The 19,029-nt window shown below is 39.2% G+C and overlaps 6 protein-coding genes across 7 annotated transcripts; 3 read left to right on the top strand and 3 right to left on the bottom strand.

The window, feature by feature from the left end:
* Positions 1–3,586: 3,586 nt before the first annotated feature.
* LOC132793606 (cyclin-dependent kinase inhibitor 1C-like) lies at positions 3,587–4,322 on the bottom strand. Its single transcript, XM_060803603.1, has 2 exons — positions 4,266–4,322; positions 3,587–4,195 (listed from the first exon to the last, which is right to left on the bottom strand). The coding sequence occupies exons 1-2, from the start codon at positions 4,275–4,277 to the stop codon at positions 3,587–3,589; spliced, it is 621 nt and encodes a 206-aa protein (XP_060659586.1). The 5' UTR covers positions 4,278–4,322.
* Positions 4,323–6,177: 1,855 nt separating this feature from the next.
* LOC132793182 (calphotin-like) lies at positions 6,178–6,908 on the top strand. Its single transcript, XM_060802880.1, has 2 exons — positions 6,178–6,447; positions 6,512–6,908. The coding sequence occupies exons 1-2, from the start codon at positions 6,436–6,438 to the stop codon at positions 6,881–6,883; spliced, it is 384 nt and encodes a 127-aa protein (XP_060658863.1). The 5' UTR covers positions 6,178–6,435; the 3' UTR covers positions 6,884–6,908.
* A 1,164-nt stretch (positions 6,909–8,072) lies between these two features.
* On the bottom strand, positions 8,073–10,848 carry LOC132793183 (cuticle protein 16.5-like). 2 transcript variants are annotated; one of them, XM_060802881.1, is made up of 3 exons: positions 10,727–10,848; positions 10,572–10,670; positions 8,073–8,363 (listed from the first exon to the last, which is right to left on the bottom strand). In XM_060802881.1, exons 1-3 carry the CDS (start codon positions 10,736–10,738, stop codon positions 8,073–8,075), a joined length of 402 nt encoding a protein of 133 aa, XP_060658864.1. In that variant the 5' UTR covers positions 10,739–10,848. The 2 variants fall into 2 exon arrangements, with proteins under 2 accessions (XP_060658864.1, XP_060658865.1); XM_060802882.1 differs by lacking the exons at positions 10,572–10,670; positions 10,727–10,848 and adding an exon at positions 8,486–8,564 and having other exon boundaries at positions 8,073–8,426.
* On the top strand, positions 8,787–9,327 carry LOC132793181 (cyclin-dependent kinase inhibitor 1C-like). Its single transcript, XM_060802879.1, has 2 exons — positions 8,787–8,882; positions 8,939–9,327. Exons 1-2 carry the CDS (start codon positions 8,871–8,873, stop codon positions 9,314–9,316), a joined length of 390 nt encoding a protein of 129 aa, XP_060658862.1. The 5' UTR covers positions 8,787–8,870; the 3' UTR covers positions 9,317–9,327.
* A 261-nt stretch (positions 10,849–11,109) lies between the features above and the next one.
* LOC132793605 (uncharacterized) lies at positions 11,110–11,577 on the top strand. The gene is made up of 2 exons (XM_060803602.1): positions 11,110–11,121; positions 11,182–11,577. The coding sequence occupies exons 1-2, from the start codon at positions 11,110–11,112 to the stop codon at positions 11,515–11,517; spliced, it is 348 nt and encodes a 115-aa protein (XP_060659585.1). The 3' UTR covers positions 11,518–11,577.
* A 4,743-nt stretch (positions 11,578–16,320) lies between these two features.
* On the bottom strand, positions 16,321–18,976 carry LOC132793170 (polycystin-2-like). Its single transcript, XM_060802863.1, is given in 3 exon segments — positions 16,321–17,280; positions 17,282–17,527; positions 17,529–18,976. Coding segments are annotated over 3 exon segments (2,274 nt in total). The 5' UTR covers positions 18,876–18,976; the 3' UTR covers positions 16,321–16,599.
* Between the last annotated feature and the right edge of the window lie 53 nt (positions 18,977–19,029).

Here is a 19,029-nt window from a genome sequence, read left to right as displayed (position 1 = left end):
CCGATGCAGACAGTCCCAATGCTTTTTGTTTCATTTAAATAAAGCGTGTGTTTTTTTTTCTCTCTAATACTTTTATTCAACTCCCACTCCGTCCTCTCATCACTTGCTGATTGTTAAGCTTGGCGTCTGTACCATGTCAATTGCATTTCGCTGGCAATGCAAATTGGCAGAGCGTTTGCCATTTTCCGTTCTGTTGTGCGAAGCGAAGCGATCGATGGTTACTCATTATTTAGACGCTTAACGCGCGTCGCTTTTTGCATTAGGTGATTAAGTTTTGCAGCGCCACCTGTCGGTCGCAGTTCAAATTACGCTTTGTGTGCTGCGTCGCATCGACTCGCGCTCTCCGATTGACATTTTGTGGAGCAATGCGGTTTTTGTTTTCGCATTCAATTGTTGGCAGCTTCGCCTGCCACGCATTTTCATTTTCCCTTCACCTATTTTTTTTTTTTTTTTTGTCGGAATGAGATCCATAGCTGGCGGTGCCAAATGTCAAAGTGGCAGCAGCACCCACAAATACACACACACACACACAACCACACTCTCACTCACTCACCACATTCAGCTCAGCTCGGTACACATCTCATCTCATGCCCGGGCATGTAAATTGCTCTGGCAAACAAATCACGTACTCGATGTACCAAACTCCCCCGTGCAACGCTCCACGATGCAACATCCTCATCGTCGTCGTCGCCATCATATCAAAAGCCAGAAGGCTGCCTGAATTTTTGCGGTGTTGCTGCTGAAATGGCTAAAAGCAGCACACGCCATCTCTCTCGCTCCCTCATTCTCTGCTACTGGGCGAGGAAGCTGCTAAACAACCGCAACGAAACCAGCATCAGCAACATTGCCACCCTTCAGGTTGTCTGGCCCATTTGAATGCGATGAGACGCTTTTCTGAATTTTTAGTTTTCTTTATTGGGAAACCAGGCTGCAGCACCTGAAGTGCTCTCTGCAGCAAGAAACGATTTTAAGGTGTTTACTTGCAGATCAAGTGACTAAAGACGAACTCAAATGCTTTAAGAACATTATGTGGAGTTTCCAAGATTTTGTTGACAAGTTCTTTAACATAATAGCAACATTCTATAAGTTACTTCATGTCCTAGTTTATTGACGAAGAGTGACATATTTAAAAGCTGATTTCAAATTGGAGCTAAAAACTAGAAAAACGTGTTTGGGAATGTCACTGAAAGGTTGAAACTAATTGAATTATATATCCATTTTCGTAAAATATTTAAATGAAATTCCATAATGTTGATATCTCTCAATTTAAATTTCCACAATAGAATTTTATACACTAATTTTTAATAATATTAATATTTTGTTATTTGCTTTAAATGAAATTAGAAGTTTATACAAATCGAAATTTCAGTACGACATATTTAATCAAATACTATATTAGCAATAAAAGGTTATTATAACTTTGTTAATTCAATTTCTAATTTCGGTACATACAATAATCCTAATAAAGAAATAAAAAAAAGCCTGCTAACTTTGGCTAACAATCTGGTACAGTTTTTTTATTTTATTTGGAATATATTATATCAATATACCAAATATAGCAGTCGATATAATTAAGTATGTTTACAGTATATTAATTTAGTATAAGAATATTATTCAAAAGACTATCTCACGTCGAGCACACTCGACTGTAGTTTCCTTACTTGTTTATTACTTGTTTCTATAAGACCATAAATAGTCGAGAATAGAATTTTATAAATAACCATTTTAACAAACAAAACCAATCTTCGACTTTAAATAATCTTGCACAGTTACTGAAATTTGAAATCAGTTTCTATTCGATCACTTCTGAGATGCAAAGTTTTATATGAGCATCTCAAATTTACAAACTTGAGTAATAAATACTTTTAATGTAGTGTTCTAAAATATCGAAAAAAAAAAACAGAAAAGAACAAATTAATTGATGTGTAATGTATACTCACATTTGAGAATAAATGCGAAACCATTGAAAGTCTTTCAATTAGATGTTAATGTGCATTAAAACTTAGCACAAGAAGCTGATGTGAAATCAATTACCGAACGAGTCGAGTTTTTCAACAACGCAATGATGCAACAAATTAAAACGCATGTGAAGGAGGAGGGCTAATGAAAGGTTCTAAAGAAAACTGGGCCAAATATATTCGAATTCCTGATAGCTTGTCAGAGGGTTGAGGCGAAGGTTAAAGGGTTAACTCATAGACATTTGGAGTCTTTGCTGGCCCAGGGCGGAAATTGCCAAAAATGTGCCGAGCGGAACAAAAACAACAATAAAGTTGGAGCGAAAATTAAGGCAAGTGGAGTTAAAAGTTAAGCTAACAAATGAAGATGAGGCTGGGAATAGGATCGGCACATCCGTACCGCACGTCCTCCTCCATATGTGGGCCTATCACGCACACACACACACACACTCTTACGAACATCAAACACACACACACACACACACGCTCGCACACACAGAAGGAGAAACTGAACTCGGGCGCAATTTTACGCAACAACAAAAAGTTTAATTGAGGATAAACTTTGCTGCGTTTGCGCTGCTGTTGAAAATCAACCAACGTCGACATGGAAAATTTCTCAACTACGTTTGGCAGCAAGTAAGGGGGAGGATTGAGAGGTTCTATAGAAGAAGAGATGTATATGCCGCTTATCTTAGCTGTTTAAGTTTTCGCTTTCTACTCGTACTTTGCATCGCTGCTTGGTTCACTTTGTCGTTAGTTTTCATTCTTTTGTTGCCCCAACCTCACAAAAGGGTAAACTTTAAGATTAAATTTTTGAGCACACGTCGATGCCAAACGAAATAAATGAATAAAGGAAGAGAAAAAAGGAAATATCAAAAGAAATTGATGTGGACATTTATTGGTCGGTTGGTTGCGCGTTTCCCAAGCTTTGTTTGCCAAAGCCAAATGAATGGCAAATATGGATGAAAAGCGCATGAGAAACGATCTGAACCTCAACCTCCGAGCTTGCAGTTCATATATGGCATACTATAAGTCGCTCTAGACAGCATGCAAGTAAAGGCGAAGGACAATGAAACACAAATGACCTGAATAAAACCGATGTGCCACAAACAATTGGCTCTCAAGCCAATTTCCCCGCCCGTTATGATGGCTGGTTAAACATGGTCAAAAATGGAATGACGAAAGAGTTTAAGTGATTCAAATACTCTTTTGCAATTTTCATTTGTATTAATTGGGATGTATAACCAGAGTATTTCGTATTTAATTATACATCAATTTAAACTACTGTATGAATTTAATGAAATGGGTTGATGAAAAGGTTATTCAAATAAATGGTAATTATTCGAATGTGAAAACTTTAATTTGACAAAGCTCATATTTAAATCTAGAATGTAAGTTATTTACAATTTAATTTAAAGTTACCACATTATATATATTTCTTTTATGTGACAAACTGATTGAAAACAGTAAGTATTACTTGCTGATGCAGAGCATGAAAGTGACCAATACTGCGGTCTAGACAAACAATGGAATCAATTTATACTTTTTTTTGGTACGAAGTTGAACGATTTTTATTAAAGGCTATCAGTCATTGAACATACACGCTGTTAATCCTTGCCGGACTTTGGCTCTTACCACAATGCGGGCGCTGCGGCATAGCTCAAGGGAGCTGCTCCAAAAGCCAATGGGGCGGAGTATTTGGCAAAGACAGGTGCTGCATAGGGATGCGCCAAGGGAGCCGCAAATGGAGCTGCCAAAGGAGCCGCAACTGGGGCCACAGCTCTGACAACTGGTGCAGCGATGGGAGCGGCGAATGGAGTGGCAATTGGGGCAGCCAAAGGAGCAGCAACTGGTGCAGCGAATGGAGTAGCAATTGGTGCAGCAATTGGGGCCACTGAACGGAATACTGGAGCAGCCACTGGGGCCACAGCTCTAACGACGGGAGCGGCGATAGGAGCAGCGAATGGAGTGGCAATTGGTGCTGCCAAAGGAGCAGCAACTGGGGCCACAGCTCTGACGACTGGAGCAGCAACCGGAGCCACTGGCACTGGAGCAATCACAGGGGCCGCAGCGATGCCATTGAGGGTTCTGGCCACCACCTGGCTACTGGCAGCAGTCACCACGGGAGCAGGTGCCGCAATCACGGGAGCAGGTGCTGCAATCACGGGAGCTGCCAGCGGTGTGTGCAGAAATCCTGGTTTGGCGGCAACGCAGGCAATAAGAGCGCAGATGACAACGGCCTAAAATAGAATTCATCAGAATTATTTATTTTTGACCACCAGTGAGTGGAATCAATATGAAAATACTAACGTATTTGAACATGTTGAATTGATTTGGTTGATTTGCTGACTTGGTTGTAGCTGTTTGAAAGCGAATTGCTGACTGATATCAAGCTGATGTCATGCCACGCATATTTATACTCAAGTAGCCAAAGTATCGGCACATCGAGGCTACTTAACATGCGCCCTGCGTAGGGCTTTGTTGTCCATTATAAGTGGCGGCATTATAATTGGACAAAGTGCTTAGATACCAGCAATGTCTTTGAGGGTCTCGCGTTGCAGCTGACAAAACCCGAAGGGCAGCCAATTTCAACTGCCTTGACTAATTACCAGCAAAACTTGTATGGCAAAGGCGAACATGCAAAACTCACTCGAATTGCCAAGAGTTTAAAATGCACTTTATAGTATATCGAAAAACCCAAATATGACATATCTGACATAATTGCTATTAATAATAGTAGCTTGCCAACAATAAATAGCCAAAAACCTCGACCCACATTGCTCAATTTGTGAATGCAAAAAGTTGAGTAAAATGTCAATTATAGAGAGATGAAAGTTTCTTTAGGTGTTCTTCAGCAGAACTTTTCGAGATGAATTAAAAATTGGAATGAACATGAGCTTGAGAAGATCAATAAAAGTATTGGACTGGAGTGTTTTTATTTAATTTGTAAGTATGTAAATAAGATTATTTAATTTGTTTGATATTTGAATTATATAAACGTTTTGTCGTATTTTGTCCGACATGAAATTTGAAATTATAAATTTCTCTGCCATTTGTGAGTCAAAGTGAAATTTGAAGCATTACAATTAGATTCAAGAAACTTAATAATAACGAAAGGATCATTCCAATAGCACGGGATTGATCAAGCTCTACATGGGAATTCAATCATAGTATTATAACTAAATAAAAGAACTTCTAATCTTCCAAATAAAATCGACTTACAATCATATTATATTTAAGACGCTGAAATTAATTGAAATGTATGTTAAAAACAAAATGTGTCCATCGAAATAATTTAAAAATACTATAATTGTTGTTGATGGGACTGTGTGCACTGCAAACTTGAGTTAAATTTTCGATTCAAGGGCTTTAGTTTCTAGTATACAACAAATTGCTTAAATTTATCTTGACATAAAGTATTTAAGAAACACAAAACCAACAAATATAGAAAGTAGCAGCTTTAACGTACATATTTGCATATTTTGTTGAACATTTAATTGTTAAAGCTCTGAATTGAATAAGTTGTGAGAGCAATATTTCAACAAGATGACACATACACACATGCAAACGCAAAACCTTTGCCATGTGCTAGCTCCAGGCAGTGACCTGACCTGGACCAGACCTGGAACAGTTCGGAGAAGTCGACCAATTAAACATTTTGAGCACGTACAGACGGGACAGCTAAAGCGAACTGAAAATTATTGCTCACACCCGACAACTGTTCGGGTCAGCAAATACACACACAATCGCACACACGCACACACACACACATCAACGAACAACACCCACACAATTGGACGACAGAGTCTCGCTTGTTGACACAAAACTTTTTTCCTTTTGTTTTTGATTACCATTTTTTTTTTGGGTCAAGGTTGATGCAATCTGGGTTTTACTTTAGGTATTTTAAGGTTGACTGACACTCCGCACGTGTTCATAAACAAATACGATAAATGAATTAATATACAGACATAATTAAAGCTAATAAACTTTCCATCACGTGCAGTAACTTTTCACCAATTTCAACAATTTTTGCAACACAATTCGGTGTTCTTTAACGACAAATGCAAGTGCGATCATCAGTGTTGTAAAACACATGTAAACAATCGATTAAAGCAGGCAAGGGACGAGTAGGCACGACTTGCGTGAAATGTGGTCGCAACGTGTCACGAGCAATAAAACAACGTGCTTATTACAGTTACAGTTAGACCTGCAAAGTCCGGTTTATTATTGTTTTTGCTTGCTTTTCTTGTTGTTTCTTTGTTTTGCTTGGCTTTGCTTTACTTTGTCTGTGCGCTCTGCATGCTAATTTCTATTTTCGCTTGTTATTGTTACTTTTAGCGTTTTGTATTTTCTATAGCGCGTCCGTCACGTTCGTTTTGATTTGCTATAAAAATAAATCGAAAACGAAGACACGCAATCAAACAGAGTTTCGCTTTTAACGCCTCAACTCCAAAAAAGCAATCAGAATACATCCCCCAACATGTTCAAATGCGTAAGTAACCAAAATTGTGATTTTTCAATGCCCACCTCACCAATCACATTCTCTCTTTATACAGACCATTGTCATCTGCGCTCTGATCGCCTGCGTAGCCGCCAAGCCAGGATTGCTGCACGCTCCACTGGTTGCTGCTGCCCCAGTCATTGCCGCTCCTGCTCCCGCTGTGGTCACTGCCACCAGTAGCCAAGTGGTGGCCAGAAACTTTAATGGCATCGCCACTGCGCCTCTGATTGCTCCCGTTGCCCCAATTGCACCAATTGCTGCTCCAATTGTCAGAGCCGTTGCACCTGTGGCTGCTCCTCTGGCCGCCGCAACGTTCGCTCATCCTGTGGCTGCTCCTGTCATTGCCAAGTATGCTGCTGCCCCTCTGGCTGCTCCATTTGCCTACAGCGCCCCACTTTCCTATGCTCCTGCCCCACTTTTAATTTAAGCCATTATTCCAACACTGTGATTATCTTGTAAATACTATTAACAAAATAAATTAAAAATCGTTTTAAATTTAAATTTGTCCATCAATTTGTTTACTTATTTAGTTAGGGAAGTAATCCAATCACATGATCTAGCACACTTATTATTTATTTGAAAACCCGATGCCGATAGGGTAGAACTTTGTGCCTGCAAACTGGGTTGCGATCAAATGCAAATTGTAGAAGTTATTAAAACAATACATTAATGTCAGAAAAACGCATACTTACTACGGGTCTACGGGATATATTTCAACATAAATAACATACAACACTTTTTTGCTTTTATTCAAAATGGTTAGCGAGTATCTGACAGTCGAGCACACTTGATTGTAGCTTTCTTACATGTTTTATTTGAATTTCTCTTAAACCTATGCGGAATAGAAATATCAATTTCCTATCCAACGTCTGAATTTTAATTAGACAGATACTATAAAAAATCAAAAAATACTAAATTTAAACAATAATTAACACACAAAAAACTGGAGTATTTTCTATGCTTACTTCAATTTATCAAAATCCATAGGAATTCTGTTTAGCAATCGTTTTTTTAACTTCACTCTAGAACTTAAATAGGCTCGAGTGCTTCCTACTTTACTGGGCGTTTAATTTCTGTCATATAAAAACAATGTTAATAGTTAACAATATTATTGTATGTATTAGCAGTAAGTAATAAATTAACTCATCATTTAAACTTATCACAACAGTTTAAATATTCATACAACGCATTTCCTTTTGTGATGGGAACAGAAATACTATAAATCACATCCAATCAATAATTTTGATATTTACATATTTGAATGTTAAATTAATGTTTATTGCGCCATACAGTTGACACTGTGCATTTCCCCGTGACCTTGACATAATTACAAATTTTGTCCAAGAGCAAATTTAAAGCAAACAATTTGGTCACTTAGATGACACGCGGCGGCCAACTGACGATGATGGAAACAGCTGCTGTCGGTGTTGACAATAATTTTAACGCGCTCTACGTGACTTGCACATCAATTTGGCCAACAAGCTACGAGCCGAACGAGCCCTTGTTTTATGTGCGAGCTGTAAATCCAATTAGAAGACACCCAAGTGCACCCCGAGATAACTTAAGCTTTTAAGTTAGAAATGTTGATTTTTATTTTTCAGTTTGATCACAAGTTCTTACAACAGAACTGGGGCAGCAACGTGGTGGGCGGAATACGCCAGGGGTGCAGTCAATGGAGCGCTGTACGCAAGAGGGGCAGCCAATGGAGAGCTGTATGCCAGAGGAGCAGCCAGAGGAGCAGCAGCGTACTTGGCAATGACTGGAGCAGCCAATGGAGTAGCAACTGGAGCAATCACTGGAGCAGCTGCGATTCCATTGTAGTTGCGGGCAATCACTTGGCTGCTGGTGGCAGTCACATATGGAGCAGGAGCAGCCACAACTGCAGCTGGAGCAGCATAAGCCAATGGCTGGCTTAGGAGAACTCCAGGCTTGGCAGCAGCACAAGCGATGACAGCGAGGATGACAACAGCCTGTGGATAATTTTTATTTATAATATATCCAAGGGATTTGATCGACTTGATCGACTTACGAATTTGAACATTTTGTTTTGTTTGTTGATTTGTTTACAGTTCGAAGACTGAAAATTTTTTGATGCATTTTAGCAGCTTCACTCTGCAATTTATACAAAAACTGGGAATTTAACTTGACCTTAAGTCCAAATGTTTTAAATTTGTAGGTGCTACGACGTGTTATACATAAACAGCATTAAACAACTTCAAGTACAATATAACGGAATGATAATGACTACAAAATGCAAAAGAAACAGTTAACTGGTCTTACGCATAGCAATGAATTAAAATTACTCACCAATGAATGAAGACTATTTTGGGTATAAATACTCGACGATTGTTCAAGTGGGACATCAATCAGTTCACAGTTTCAACCAGAAGCAACACATTAAATCAATCCTCAACATGTTCAAATACGTAAGAAGGAATTGCATCCAAGTCTGAGACTTTCTTTTAACATCCATTAATTACAGGCTGTTGTCATCCTCGCCGTCATCGCTTGCGCTGCTGCCAAGCCTGGAGTTCTCCTGAGCCAGCCATTGGCTTATGCTGCTCCAGCTGCAGTTGTTGCTGCTCCTGCTGCAGTTGTTGCTGCTCCTGCTCCTTATGTGACAGCAACCAGCAGCCAAGTGATTGCCCGCAACTACAATGGAATCGCAGCAGCTCCAGTGATTGCTCCAGTTGCTACTCCGTTGGCTGCTCCAGTTGCTGCTCCAGTCATTGCCAAGTATGCTGCTGCTCCTTTAACCGCACCCTTGGCTGCTCCCCTGGCTTACAGCGCTCCTCTGACTGCTCCTCTTGCCTACAGCGCTCCTCTTAGCTATGCTGCTTCTGCACCACTTTTGCTTTAAATAAATAAACTGTGATCTATAAACTATTACTGAAATATATTTGTCTATTTCTTTAATTTACAAGTATCGTTCAATCTGCCAATATATTTTCAAATCTTTTTGATTTGTGATATGTAGTCATCTTATTTGCCTCATCATACAAATTAAAAGCTTCTTATTTCTGCGGTAATTCAGACTTAGTTGATGAACTTAGCTAAATCTTGATTAAGTAAAATTCAAATTCCATTTAGTGACTCTTGATAAATCAATTTATTTGCAGATTAAAAAAAAATTGTTGTATAAAATTGTTTGCTTACAATTTATGTTTAAAGTTCTGTCAGGTTATAAAATTAAGAACATCGAAATTTAATTAAATACAGTTATATGATTATTAATATTATTTGACTTAAATAAAAATATTGTTATAAATTAAATAAATGTTCGTTTCTATAAAACTGCGACTAAATATAGTGCGAACACTTTTTCAAATACTTTCGCTGTGCTTCAGTTTGTCGAACAATGTGTGAATAAATGATGAAGATGCATTTAGGTACATATATATTAGATATAAAAAACCTTGCCAATATATCGGCAATGCATAACGCATAAAAAAAGAATAATAAAAATTTCGAAAAAAAAGTAAATTATCAACAACTTGGACACTCCGCTTAACCAAGTAAGAATTCCATACCAAAAAGTCTCTACCAAAGCTAGTATTCCTTCTTTTTTCACATATTCGCATATGAGTTCATTAAACTCAATACACCATGGAAAAAAGACTTTGCGACCTTGACATAAATGTTTGCATACATTTCGAACCCAACGCATCTTCAAAACAAACTAATTTTGTGTATTGTACGTGAGGTGCATTAAAATTGAAAACAGTTTTTGATTTCCCTTGCACTGATGCCGTCAATCCAAATATTACAACGCAAATACCAATAGAAATCTATTTTATGTTTTCAGTTGTTTATTTTAAATCAATGGAATAAAGTTCTTACAGAAGAACTGAAGCCGCTCCAGCTGTGTAAGCCAATGGAGAGCTGTAGGCTAGGGGAGCAGTCAGAGGGGCGCTGTAAGCCAGGGGAGCAGCCAATGGAGAGCTGTAAGCCAGAGGAGCAGCCAAAGGAGCAGCAGCGTACTTGGCAATGACTGGAGCAGCAACTGGAGCAGCCAATGGAGTAGCAACTGGAGCAATCACTGGAGCAGCTGCGATTCCATTGTAGTTGCGGGCAATCACTTGGCTGCTGGTGGCAGTCACATATGGAGCAGGAGCAGCAACAACGGCAGCTGGAGCAGCATAAGCCAATGGCTGGCTGAGAAGAACTCCAGGCTTGGCAGCAGCGCAAGCGATGACGGCGAGGATGACAACAGCCTGTAATCAAAGGATGTTGAATAAAAGTCTCTGACTTAGATGCAATTTCTTCTTACGTATTTGAACATGTTGAGGATTGATTTAATGTGTTGCTTCTAGTTGAAACTGTGAACTGATTGATGTCCAACTTGAACAATTGTCAAGTATTTATACCCAAAATAGTCTTCATTCAGTTGTGAGTCATTTTAGTTCATTACTATGCATAAGACCAGTTAACGGTTTCTTTGCATTTTGAATTCGCTACCATTCCGCTATTTTGCTTTATGTTGTTTAACACTATTTAATGTATAACACGTAGTGGCAACTTCAAATTTAAAACATTTGGACTTAAGGTCAAGTGAAGTTCCCAGTTTTTGTATAAATTGCAGAGTAAAGCTGCTAAAAGGCATCAAACAATTTTCAGTCTTCGAGCTGTAAACAAATCAAGAAACAAATCAATATGTTCAAACTCGTAAGTTGATCAGCTTCCAGATAATCCTTTGGATATATTATAAATCCATTTTATCCACAGGCTGTTGTTGTCTTTGCTCTCATCGCCTGCGCTGCTGCCAAGCCTGGAGTTCTTCTGAGCCAGCCATTGGCTTATGCTGCTCCAGCTCCCGTTGTTGCTGCTCCTGCTCCATATGTGACTGCCACCAGCAGCCAAGTGATTGCTCGCAACTACAATGGAATCGCAGCTGCTCCAGTGATTGCTCCAGTTGCCACTCCGTTGGCTGCTCCAGTTGCTGCTCCGATTGCTACTCCATTCGCTGCTCCTCTGGTCGCAAAGTACGCTGCTGCTCCATTAGCTTCTCCGCTGGCGTACCATGCTGCTCCCTTGGCGTACTCTTCACCACTTTTGCTGTAAGATGTTTTTTCACAGCAGGCAAAGACTGATTTAAAGTTGAATAAAAAACTCGACGACTGATCCACTAAGCTGCCGAAATGCTTTTCTATTGGTAGGGCTTCACACTTATATACTCGCATACATACCATAACCCACACACACACATAGATGCACATGGTTATCCTTTTGACTGACTTTTCCTCATGGGTTTTTGTTAGTTTCGGGTATTTATCTAAATCGCTTTCATAGCGCATTTCATGCATTGATGCACAATTTAAAAAGTCATTTTTGCATTCGCGCATGCTGATGGACGATAAAATCCTTTTGCCAAGAAAAGTGGCAAAATCCTTGGCATATGCTATCGCCCACGACCTTAGCGCCAGACGTGTGACAGGATTTATGCTATGCTGAAGCCCAAGATTTGTTCATGCATTTGCTTTTTCACAACGCTGCAAGGAAGCTTTTGCCTGGCGCCTATAATTTGATTAGGTGCAACAAGTGAAGTTGTTTGTAATTAGAAATAAAACAACAATGTCAGCAGCTGCGTAATTGAATTTACCATCCAAAACTGTAACCATAACCAAAAGCCAAAACTACAGGAGTTGGAAAAACCCGTGTGACTTTCGCGTGCTCGTCTATATAATTAAAAGTTTGCCCTCTCTTTTGCCAAGCGAGATGCGATTCGCCCATTTTTGGTATGTTTCGTGTTTTCATGTTTTTTGTTTGCCATTTGTAATTGCTGTTAATGGCAAAAACAAGCAGAGCAGCGCAGTGCATGGACAATGCTAACCGAGGAAAAACAGCAAACGGCAAACGACGAGTAAACACTAATTCAACAGCTCACAACGCGACACGGATTTTGCATTAAAAAATACTCGCACCCAACTCGCCAAATCTCTGGAATAGCTCTAGTAGATGTTGCCTACAAACATCACAATGAATTGTCATGGCAGGCGCAGGACTCAGAGAACTACAGGAACGAAGAAGTATGAATATGAATATGAACATGAGTATGAGTTGTTTATGTGTGGCTCATGTTCATGTCTCTCGAAGACCAACGAAAATTGTTAAATAATGACGTTGACATTTGTTAACATTTTTAGCTTTATGCAGTTTTCTTTATATTATATGTATATGTTAAAAATACAACGCTTTCACAAATTTATACCAAAAAGTATGTATTTATTTTAACATATTCGAGGAATGGTTTGAAATTTCAAATTAACAATTTTATCGTAGGAAAACCAGTTTTGTTTACAATTTATTAAATGCACTTAATTATTTTAAATTATTTACAAAATATATTCTCTGGATGTAAAATGTAAGGAAAAATAATGCATAAAAATCAATATACTGTCCTTAAGTTTGATGGGAACTGTTTTCTTTTCAACTAATACTAATACTTTGAAGAAGTGCAACATTAAGAATTTCAAAGAATATTTAAAAATTAGGAATGCAATTATATTATTCTTCCTCAATTTTGATAACGATAAACGTTTGCATTTAGGTTTTATATACAAATTGATATAGATATAATGAGTTATTAGCAATTTATGGATGCTCGCTGAGTCTCTCCTAATGAGCAACGCAAGCGCTGCGTGTTCGGCATCTTGTGACCCGTCTTATCCGCGTCTTTCTTCATTTAGAGTCAAGGCGCCTGTCTGTTCTGCCTGTCGCTAATTAGGCTAAGCAAATTATGCAATATGATTAATAGAGAGCACGGGAAAGCAATTAACTTTTTGCGATAAACAGCCAAGAGAGAAGAATTAATGCGCTCCTGATTTGCCAGCAGATTTATTTGTTCTCTCCACTCCCACTCGATGGAAAATGTAATGGACAGGACCAAAAGCGACGGGTGGCATCATGGCGGCAGGATGCCGAATGGCACCTTTCGTATTTTACAATTCACGTAGTGACATTTGCATTTTTGATTACTTCAATATTTGCTGCATTGCTTTTTATTTATTGCGAGGTGTTGAGTATCATTTTATATATTTTTTTTCCCCAGCTTTATTTTGGGGTGCGGGATTTTTGAAACGTGTCGTGCAAATCAAAAAGCACGAGCAGGGGGGAAGGGGAAGGGAGCACGCGTCTATTTAAATTGGCAGACGAAAGGTCAGTTGGCTTTAAAAATTTTCCCAGTCGGTCTTTTTGGGTTATTTCTTTATGCAAATCATGTGGGCGGCGTAACAAGGGCGTGATAAGGTTTGATTATGTTGCTGCTGCTGCTGTTTATTATTGTTGTTGTTAATATTGCTGTGGCTTTTGGCCAGCTTTTCGGTACGGTTCGAATTCTGCTTCGGTTTTGTGTTTTTGTTTTTCTTCTTGTTGTTACTCGCAGTGTCATTTGCTTAATTTGTTTGTTGCGCTTACGGCCAAAAAAAAATTCAATCAAAACCGTTTTGAGACTGAAGACAATGGCCAAAAAAAAAACAACAACAACAACAAAATAAATGAGGAAAAAGCAAAGTTCATGCAACCCGGGACAATGAGCCATGTATTATATTTCCAGGCAATTGTTTATGCGCACCGAAAGTTCCCCAACAAAAAGTCGCCGCCATTTAATTGATGATGGTTCAAGGGGGAGAGAAAAGAAAGGTTGTCCTTCAGAGGGATGCGGTTACACTGTGGCAGCTGCCTTAAAAATCGTGCTCAAGCAGCTAAACCTTAAAAGAAATATGGCAAAAAATGGGATCCACTCGCCAAGTAAAACTCTCCTTCCATGCTTTGCGATGAGTGGGCGGCGGGATTCAGGATTCAGGGACGATTCAGGATGCTCGGCGCTGACGTGTTTGCCGCATCTCAGCTTCTGCTCTTGCTGCTTCGGCTGCAGCAGCCAAAGAGCCACACTTAACCTTGGCTGTATACGGCCGAGGACACGCCACTTAACTTATGAATTAAATTCCAGCTCTCGGCGAATCCTAAAGCCAGCGATGGTTTATTTTACGGCCAGCACTCGCAACTTTAACCCAAAAAGCTCCATGAGGCTATCAGGCCAACTGCCAAAGCTACGGCTCTCTCATTCTTGCTCAGTGAGAGAGCTTTTCCTTTGGTTTTCCATTCAGCACTCTCTTAGGACTCAGAGCTGTGGTTGCAGCGCTCTTACGTCTGATGTAAAAGAGTGAGGCTAAGAATATGTTTCATTGTAGGTGATGAGGACTTTATGGATTACATTTCTTGTGTTGAGGTGTTATGAATATTGTGTTCTTTAAATATGATTTTTTTTTGTTTGGGTATTTGACTAATAATTGTAAAAATGTATGTGATATTCTGATTTATTTTTGGTAAAAATAAGTATTATATGAAATACAAAATATTTTATTTTTGCTTAAATACCTGACAGAATGTGCACGGTTAAAGTATGTTAATAATACTATTATTACTTTTAAACCCACTACCTTTACAGTAGATGCCCTTCTGTCTGTCTGTTTATATGAACACTCAGATCTAAAGCTTGTTATATCAATGTATCAAATATCAATTTCGGTATTTCAATATAGTATTTAGTATAGTATTTTAATGATAATGACCAATTAAAAATGGCATATGTATTCGAGAGTAAATTTCCCAAATTATAAATTGAATTTTCTACACTAATAATTAATTGCAAAATGTTACTTTGAGCATTAACAGTTAGCATGAATGAGTTTTTGTGTAAAAGTTGTTGATAAAAAAGCTGTTTAACTCAAAAAATAGAAACTTTTTGCTAGAGTCTGTAATGCATTTAAAACTTCACATGGCTTTTGATTGGGACACTATTTCTTAGACGTTAGCTTGGATTCTAGGTACACAGAGACATACAGAGTCAGGTAGTTAAAACTTTTAAATTGAGCCTGGGTGGCCAGAATCATTTGTGATTTTTTATTTTCTCCTTTTTTTATGTTTTATTTTTTGTTTGTTTGGGTGCTGGAGAGGATCTGTCTGCCCAAAAGTTGCAGTTACGGCAAAAGTGCTCTGTCACTGCTCATTTGTTGCTAATAATTATAAAAGTTTATACAGTTCCCCAAGTCGCATATGTACACAGAGAGAGACACACATTTCCAATATACCAAAATGGTGTACACCAAAAAAGTTGCAGACAGTTTGTCTATCTGCAGCGTTGCTGTCGCTGCTGTGCTGCAATTGGAGATGGGATAGAAAAGAATGCTTGGGGAGGGAGAGAGGTAGAAGAAGTGAGCAAAAGTTTAGCGCCGTTTGCAATTGTTTAGTTTAGCTACATTTGCTGTTGATCAAAATGTTTGTAAAGTTTTTTAGTGTGGGTCTAACAATAACTGCTGCCTCCGATTACACCAGCAAAATGGCCAAAAAGAGAAGTGGAAAATGTGTGATGCTCAAACTGGGCAACTCAAATAGTTTTCAACAGCGGCAGCCTAAAAGCAAGAGAGATATTAAATTTTTATTTGCTTACTCATAACAATTGTGAATTCGGCTTCGCTTGTTGTTCTCAACCTTTTGGGCATGCCCCGATTACTTTGTTAGCCATAAGTCATTTTGCTTTGGCCCGCAGCCAGAGACTTTCGACTCTACCTCCGGACTTGAGACTCAGGTTCCGTAAGTTTCAATATTATTCTTTTTTTTTATATTATATTTTGCAAACAAGTCCAACAATGGCAGCGCCAAATTGCCTTAAAAGCCTTTTCAAGTCAAAGTTTTGCCTGTTTGCGCATAATTATTTAGTTGTGACATCGCAAGCGAACAGTTAAAAAGAATAAACAATATTTAAATGGAAAACTATCGAAAATATGGCCGGCAATTATAAAATACTTTTACAGCACTATTGTTGTCCTAATACAATTATTAGAATAAAGTGATTGGACTTGTAATAATATTTATTTCTTTAGTTCTTGAGCTTACCTTTTAGCGGTTCTTTAACTGCCATTTTACATACATACATATGTATCTTTGTGTTTTGCAACACCAAATTATTCGATAAGGATTTCGATATTTTTAAGTGTTTAGGCTCGATTGCATGTTTTTATTGTACCAGAAAAATTTACGTTTTCTGTATGTATATAGTAATTATTTATTTGTTACCTATGTGGATATTAATTTATTATTTGAATTCAGATATATTTCAATATTCTTTCCGTATATCATTAGCAATTATTTCGTATTTGTGTTGGGCTTTCGACCCTGCGGCTTCTTAATTTCATCTTCACTGGACTCATCGGTGTCCACAAACGGATTATTCTTATCCTGCTCTGTTGTTTCTTTCTTCGTGGAATTACGAGCGATGAGCATTAATTTGAGAATTTCCATTTGGGTGTTCAGCATATTAGACACAGCCAGCACATGTTCAATTCGATCTCTGTACTCAGCCTGCAAAGTTTCTTCATCCTTGGGCGGCGGCGGCTTTTGACGACTTGCAGATATCACTTCTCGTTTGCGGCGTAGTTTCGATTTCGCCGACAATTCGCGACGATCCAACTTGCGTTGTATGTTCTCAGCCACAGTTCGATTATTGCGTTTATACGGCTTTCGCCACCAGGGCAACTTTCTGAGAAAGAATTCGAAAAAGCCACTATACTCGACACGCAGGAATTCAAAGAAACTAATTCGCCTCTTTGTTTGGGCATCACGAACAGCCCGAGCTGTTTGAAAATAATCGGCAATTGTTGTAATCAAGACATTCATCAGCAAAATTGTCACAACAAATCCCATCATGGCATACAGCAAGATGCCCAAATAGAAGCCACCATACAAGACCTCCTTTGGATTAATCGTAGTGCTGAAGCCACAGGCAAAGCACAAGGTGGTCGTGATGCTTGTGATTACACGCAAAAAAATGCACCGAATTGTTGCCATTAATTATGACAAAGGCAATGCCAAATGCCACCAGGGTAATCATGATCATCGCAATGGTCATCGCAAACGCCTTCCAGGCCAGGGCAAATGTCTGCGTGAAGAGTAGAAACACCTTGGAGAACTGGAGAACTCGCCACAAACGCAGCGTCGTCAGACAGATGAGGAAACCAATTAATATCGTGGTCAAGCTGTGCAGTCGAGCTGGGGCATGGAAATTCAAATACTCCCAATTTGTTGGCACCCTCCAGTCGCTTCAGCAATCCGTGCACGATCGTTGCTCGCACCAACATCAAACCGATCACCAACACATTCAGCACAATAATGATGAGATCCATTTTGTTCCAGAAACTCTTGATTTTCACCGGCGTATACCAGACAGTTCTCACAAATGCATAGCTAAACTGCAGCACAACAATAATATAAATCACCAGCACAATAATGCTGCCGAACGATAGTTGTTCCAACTCTTCGATGAGCCTCACGCTGTCGCAATCAACTTTAGGTATGATACTGCCAAACGGTGTATTCTCCACTCGCAGCGTGCAAACACTGAACATATTCGCATCCACGTTGTAGAGTGTAAAGTCGAGAAACACAACCGATGTATTGTAGTTGAGCCAATTGTATTCCGAGAGAAAGTCAAGGATCTTCATCGAGTTCTGTTTGTTTCTGGCCAACACTGTGACATAGCCACGCAACTCGGGATAGTTTTGAAAGTAACCCACATGATCAAAGTTCATCAGAATGGCATCCATAAGGTCGGAGTGATCATCGATGGGCAACCACGGCTCGTAGATACGCCAATACTTGTCCGCATAGTGCAGACGTCGATAAGGCAGCTCCCAGTTGGGCATATACTTCAGATTGGAGAACTCGGGATCATTCCAGCCGAATTGTTCCCTAATCAAACGCAGTTGCCGCAATCGCGCCACGCCCAGCATCTTGTTTGGCTCACTGTGCACCCAATAATTGACGCCCGTGTCCTCATCATCAGAGTCAAAGGCGGTGACCAGCGAGGACTGCACAAAGTCAAACAGTTGATTCAGATGGTAGACGTTTTTCAATCCCATGTAGTCCGTGTGATTATCCGTGAAGAGTCGTTGCATCATTTTTGTATTGTGATAGAGCAATTCATCACGATGCACGAGCACCATTAAAGTCAGCACCAGAAAATACTTGCCATAGAGAAAAAGATCTTCGACAATCAATTTGTACTCATCGTTTAGAGTGTAATCACGATAACGCTCATTGATCAGCATCTGAACTCTTAAGCCCGGCAAGCGTTGCTTTAGAAAATCCAAGCGATTGTACTTCTCATCTTCCTCGGGCTCGTAGGGACTATACTTGGGTATTTTTGAGGGCCAAGTGGCCTCGTCAATAGCGAATAGAATGAATTTGATTGGTTCAGCGATTATCATTTGAAAGAGCAGCACAATCACAATCGAAACCAGCATGTTCTTCAAGTGCTCCGTTTCATGTTCAACGCCTGCAAAATAATATGCCACGCCCACGCAGCACAAAATTATGAACACGGTCAGGAGGAAAAACAGTCGTCGGCTTGATTTCTTTTTCATTATTCAATTTGCAATTTATCGATCCTTTTATTTTCTCTTGCTAAACAATTGCTAGGAAGTTAACTCAGGAAGTGAAATAAAATAGAATTTGCTTCCGTTAAGCAAGTTTCGATTGCCCAAGCAAAGTTGTCGTGATTGAATAAACACTCTAAGC

Source organism: Drosophila nasuta, chromosome 3 (genome assembly GCF_023558535.2).
Source record: "Drosophila nasuta strain 15112-1781.00 chromosome 3, ASM2355853v1, whole genome shotgun sequence".
Taxonomy (NCBI): Eukaryota; Metazoa; Arthropoda; class Insecta; order Diptera; family Drosophilidae; genus Drosophila; species Drosophila nasuta.
The sequence above is the reverse complement of the archived record's forward strand: the minus strand, read 5'-3'. Positions and strand labels throughout refer to the sequence as shown.